Consider the following 6,000-nt stretch of genomic DNA (forward strand, 5'->3'; position numbering starts at 1 on the left):
ATATTTTTATTTTTGGTGAACAAACCAGCCCCAAGCTTGCTCTCCCAGCTCATTAGCACTTTGGGGATTGGAAGCAGTTACCGAAGCCTGACTAGACTCCTTACAAAGCAAAACTCAAGACAGGCATCAGCTAAAGGACAGACAAATAAGAGGAAGAGGGTGAGTGCAATCATTCATCTTTTAATTTTTGTCTTCATGCCCACATTAATCTTGCTTTACAGAGCAATTTAGATCTTCAAGCTCATATAGATGACTAAGGAGTTCTTTGGATTCGAGGTTTTCTCCATGTACCTCTCAATTCTGTCTTTCCCCACATTCAGCCACAATCTTACCTTAACACTGCTTTGATGGGCTTTCTGGACTATGTTTGAGCCCTTGCAACTAAAAAGAGAATTAAGAGGGAATGAAATTTTGGAAGGAATTGTTACACCTTTGAACAGAGCTCCAATTATTAGTAAGTGGTTTGAAAAGTGATTCGGAAGTGCTATTATTGAAGCAGACTTTATACAGCTGATTTTCCAAACACCGCAGAGACCTCTAACCTCCAAAACCCTCCTTCTCTATTCTAACTGGTGGCCTGAATTTTACCATCTGAATCTTAATTCTTGGATTAAAGTTTTGGTGCCTTTTGAATGCTCACCTTATGTCAAAAGAGACTCTTTCATTTCCATCAAGTATTTGTACATTTGAATGAAGGACAGACCTGGAAGAAGACCTTGAGGGCATCAGGCTTCTGCAACGGTGAGAGGAGGCATCATAAAGTGGAGGACAGAGCCCAGAGCAGGAATGACGGGGAGATCAAACGATCCACTCCTATTCCCCAGTTTGGCTGAAGTTCTCCTTGTCATTATACCGTGTATTTTTTTAATTTTTTTAAGATTTATTTATTTATTTGAGAGAGAGAGAGAACTGGGGGGAGGGGCAGAGGGAGAAGGAGAGAGAGAGAATCCTCAAGCAGACTCCCTGCTGAGCACAGAGCCTCATGCTGGTCTTGATCCCTGGACCCTGAGATCATGACTGGAACCAAAATTAAGAGTTTCCCACTTAACCGACTGAGCCACCCAGGCTCCCATTATACTGTTTTTTAACTCCATCACCAACTATGTTAAGCTCAGACTAGGCAGACTTAGCACTTTCTTGCAGATATTTGATAAAAGATGAGCTAAGTTGTAAATCAACTTGACCATTTCCCATCAATCTCTGAGTGTCTTCTATGTGCAAGGTACCGTGCTAGGCATCTGGTTTTACTGTGTTATCCTACCTTCACCAAGGCCCCGAAGACTAGTGTGATTTACAAAGATGCAGCTCAACATCTGTAAATGCAGTGAGGTCACTGAGCCTCCCGAATTCTCTTTTTTTTCAGCTGCTATTGATTATACCTATATGATAGGATTCGTAGGGAGTCTAGATTCAGATCAGACTAGCTCTCTACCCAGCTTGCTGCCAGTGAAGATTTCTTTCTCTCTAAAAAAAAGAAGCACCTCTCTGTGAGCAGAGTTCAGTGACATAAAGTGCTCCATAGAGCCCTGAAGATACCTTCTGTTTAATGTTCTAGGGTAAGATGGTTAAGATTCAGGGCATCAGTGGGGAAGAATAAAACTCTGGATATGCTTTTCCTTCTGTTCCAATTTGTCCAGATTCACTTTCTGTTTCTGGGAATGGGAAATTTCATCCTTAAATGTGAAAGTTTTCCCCCTGATGGCAACATTGAAAACAGACTTGCAGTTGACCCATCAACCCCCCCCCCCCCAACAACCGCAGATAATTAGTCTTCCACCTTTACTCCCAAACACTTGTTACAAACCTACATGGCCCATCAGGGGACCTCTCATTTCAACCCACCACATGAGGGAAAGTGTTTTCAAATAAGACTCTGTTCCTTAAAGAATTCTTTAAGGAATATTCACTGCTGATAGCAATCACAGTCCCAATTTGTTAAGCAAAGATATTATCTCAAGACCCACGAGCCTTTTGCACATTATCTTAAGCAATCCTCCAACAACACTGTTAAGTCACGATTATCCCCATTGTACAAATGGAGGAATCGAAACTCAGAAAGACTAAATGAGTTGCCCAACATCTCACACCTGGCAAGTGGCAGAGTCGGGATGAGAACCAGGCTTATACTGAAGCCTACCCAGAATCAGAACCACCACCTTATTCCCCTCCTTTGGCTGCTAACCTGAATAAGTGCTCCAAACAACCTCGAATCATATCACGAACCTCAGGTTTCTACCTGACTGAAGGCTGAGACTACATGAATGGGTGAAGTCTCCAGCAGAGCTGTTTCATTTTGCTCACAATTTCTCCATGTGACTCTACATCTGTACTAGACGATGCCAAACTTTGCTGCAGGTCTCTGTCTTTCCTTCGAGGGGAAAGAATCCTCTCCTGATTCTGGGAGGTTTACACACCCTTTCACAGACAGGTGCAGAGCCTCTGAGTATAAAGCTTAAAACCATACTGACAAGATTGGGATAAGTGTGTGGGATCTCTGAAACTCTGCACAACGATGGCATGGTAATGACCAAAAGGAGCTTCACATTCTCTCACTATCCAAATTTGAGTGTTTTAGCACTGAAAAGTCTGTAGCAGAAACCATTAAGAGGAAGGAGCGTGGACCTCAATTCCAAGGGCATCTCCCTGTTTATAAGCTTCAAGAAGAAAGTTAAGGTCAATGACCTTGACTGGCAATGGGTAGATATGAATTGATTTATGAAAAACTGGAATATCAAAATAAAATGGCTCTCTCAAACTGAGCAATAAAATTCAGAGCAAATCAAGTATTACTTCCCAAACTGTGAAGTGACTGTCTTGGAATGACTTGTATAATATATGTAATTTATTGAGGGTTTGTGTTCTATAATACAAACACCCACACACACACATATATATATTTGCACATGTAAGGTGTACTCCAAAATGTCAAGAGCTCTTATTTCAGGAAATAGAATGTCATAATTCCCAGGCTTTTCTTTTCTTTTCTTTTCTTTTCTTTTTTTTTTTGCGTTGATCAGGAACTGAACATGATTTTTAGTTTCAACTTTTCACGGTTATATATTGATCCAATTATTGTACAGTGCTCACATTTTGCTTTTAAGTTCATAAAATAACACTTCCATTTTGAAAAATAAAATGGAATTTATGAGATTCTCTATACTTTAAGAGGTAGGTAGAATAGGCTGAAAGTATAGTTTAAGAGACAGTTAATGTAATTTTGTTGATTTCTGATTTCCAAATTGTTAAGACCCGAGGAAGGATCAAGATATGTTCCAGACCTATAAGAGTCATTCACCATGAGCCATGGGGTCCCTCTGACCACACTTTTCCTTCTGCAGGGATGGGACCTCAGCATCAGAGATCTGCTGACAGCAGGAGTTCTTTCCTGATTTATACGGATTGAGACTTAGTGTGGGTGTGTCGGGGGGGTGATGGGAATTCTTATCCATGTGAACTTGATGGAATCAATCCCTGATCTTGAAAGATGTTTCATACACTGACAATTCTAAGAATCTGATCAAGGACACTTTGTATTTAGGTTTAAACAACAACAGCAACAACAAACACAGAGTACTTACTATATATAAGTTAGTCATGTCCTAAAGGAGATGATAGATAGATGATAGATAGATAGCTAGATGATAGATAATAGATAGACAATAGATAGATGGATAGATAGATGATAGATAAATAGATAGATAGATAGATAGATAGATAGATAGATAGATAATTGATATATATATAGATACTAATTATGAAGTAAGTGCTGTTATCTCTGATTTTACAGAGACAGATGGAACGTCCAAGTGACCTGCCCAAGATCACACCTTTACTAAGTGGTAAACCTGGGGACTGAATCCAGGTTGTCTAAATCCAGAGTCCCCATTTCCTAACAAGTCAATAGTTTAGAGCTAGGACTACAGACAAATTTGAAAATACAACTACATTAGTGTATTCAGATCTAACAGTTGACAGTTGAGAGCACTTCTGTATACATCTGGCCTAATCCTTTGGATTAAAAACATTCTAAATGCCTGATTGTTTCACAACTACAGAGCTGAACCTGGTCCCTCCATTAATTTCCCTGTTCCATTATTGAAACTTGAATAAAGTTAGATGACTAGTTAATTCAGGGAATGACATGACTCATCTGGGACACACAAAACTGTCCTGACAACTTTCACCTGGGACATACTATGTGTCAGTCACTTTACACACTTTGCCTTATTTAGTTCCTAAAACAAATATATAAAGTAGGTCCTGTCACTCATTTTGGAAGATAAGGAAACTGGAGCCTAGAGATGTTGGATATCTCACCCAAAGTGACACAGCTACTAAGTGGTAGAGACAGAAGGTGATCACAGGGTGTCTGAATCCAAAGCTTAAGCTCACATCAATCACACTGTACTATATAAAAAGAAAACAAAAATTAAAACAATGACTAAAATTGCCTTCTGAGAGAAAGAATCTTTGCATAAAGTTGTGATTCTCTCAATACTGTGCCCCCCTCTTGTGCATTTTGTAATTTTTTGTTGACTGACGTCACCTGTAATGTGGATTATAATTATTATGGCAGGTCTGCATCTTGTCCTTGTGGACCATGGGAAACATGTCCACAACTAAGGCCTGGAACAGCTCTTCAGTGTCCATGTTCATCCTCCTGGGATTTGCAGACCATCCAGAACTCCAGACTCTTCTCTTTGTGACCTTCCTGGGTATCTATCTTGTGACGCTGGCCTGGAACCTGGCCCTCATCCTTCTGATCAGAAGTGACCCCCATCTGCACACACCCATGTACTTCTTCCTCAGCAACTTGTCCTTCATTGACTTCTGCTACTCTTCTACAGTGGCCCCCAAGATGCTCACTGATTTCTTCCAGGAGCAAAAGACCATATCGTTCTTGGGCTGTGCTGCTCAGTTTTTTTTCTTTGTCTGCATGGGTCTCACTGAGTGTTTTCTCCTGACTGCCATGGCATACGACCGATATGCAGCCATCTCCAGTCCCCTGCTCTACACTGCCATCATGTCCCACGGCCTCTGTACACGCATGGTGCTTGGGGCATATGTTGGTGGCTTCCTGAGCTCCCTGATCCAGGCCGGCTCCATATTTCAGCTCCACTTCTGCGGACCCAACATCATCAACCATTTCTTCTGTGACCTCCCACCAATCCTGGCACTTTCTTGCTCTGACACCTTCCCTAGTCAAGTGGTGAATTTTCTCGTGGTGGTCACTGGCGGGGGGACATCATTCCTCATCCTCCTCATCTCCTACAGTTACATAGGAGCTGCTGTCTTGAAGATCCGCTCAGTGGAAGGCCGAAGGAAAGCCTTCAACACATGTGCCTCGCACCTGATGGTGGTGACTCTGTTGTTTGGGACGGCCTTTTTCATGTACCTGCGACCTAGCTCCAGCTATTCACTTGGCAGGGACAAGGTGGTGTCTGTGTTCTATTCGCTGGTGATCCCCATGCTGAACCCTCTCATTTACAGTTTGAGGAACAGAGAGATCAAAGATGCCCTGTGGAAAGTGTTGAAGAAGAAGAAAGTGTTTTTCCTAGTTCATGATTGAAAATATATGTCTCTAAACTGACAGAAAAAAATGATCTCTGGCATCTACCTTCACTTCTGGCATCGATGAGGGAGACATCTTGTGTGCATGACCATTTTTCTGCTGACCCCACCATGGATAGTCAAAAAGGGGAAGAGATTACTTCAGCAGAAACACCACCCCAGGATACTCTATCCTCACAGTCGGTATTACAACAACTACCTTTTATTGGGTGCTTAATGTGTACCAGGCACATTATTTAATTAAATAATTAAGTTCATTGCAGCTCTACGATCCACACAGTACCATCCCCTTGTTACAAATGAGGAAATGCAGTCCCAGCAAGGAAGACTGACTTACCCAAGGCCATACAGGAAGTCAGAGGCAGAACCCATTCAGACCCAGGGCTTCCTGACTCCAGAGCCCATGCTCTGCCCAAATGCTACCTTCCA

General features: G+C 41.8%; 1 protein-coding gene across 1 annotated transcript; it reads left to right on the forward strand.

Moving 5' to 3' along the window:
* Positions 1–4,609: 4,609 nt before the first annotated feature.
* LOC116638687 (olfactory receptor 5A1) lies at positions 4,610–5,569 on the forward strand. Its single transcript, XM_032414787.1, has one exon. The coding sequence runs from the start codon at positions 4,610–4,612 to the stop codon at positions 5,567–5,569; it is 960 nt and encodes a 319-aa protein (XP_032270678.1).
* The last annotated feature ends 431 nt before the right edge of the window (positions 5,570–6,000 follow it).

This window comes from Phoca vitulina, unplaced genomic scaffold, assembly GCF_004348235.1.
Source record: "Phoca vitulina isolate PV1807 unplaced genomic scaffold, GSC_HSeal_1.0 scaffold16, whole genome shotgun sequence".
Lineage (NCBI taxonomy): Eukaryota > Metazoa > Chordata > Mammalia > Carnivora > Phocidae > Phoca > Phoca vitulina.

Coding starts and splice junctions, on each gene's coding strand:
- LOC116638687 (XM_032414787.1), top strand. CDS start 4,610: ATGTCCACAACTAAGGCCTGGAACAGCTCTTCAGTGTCCATGTTCATC.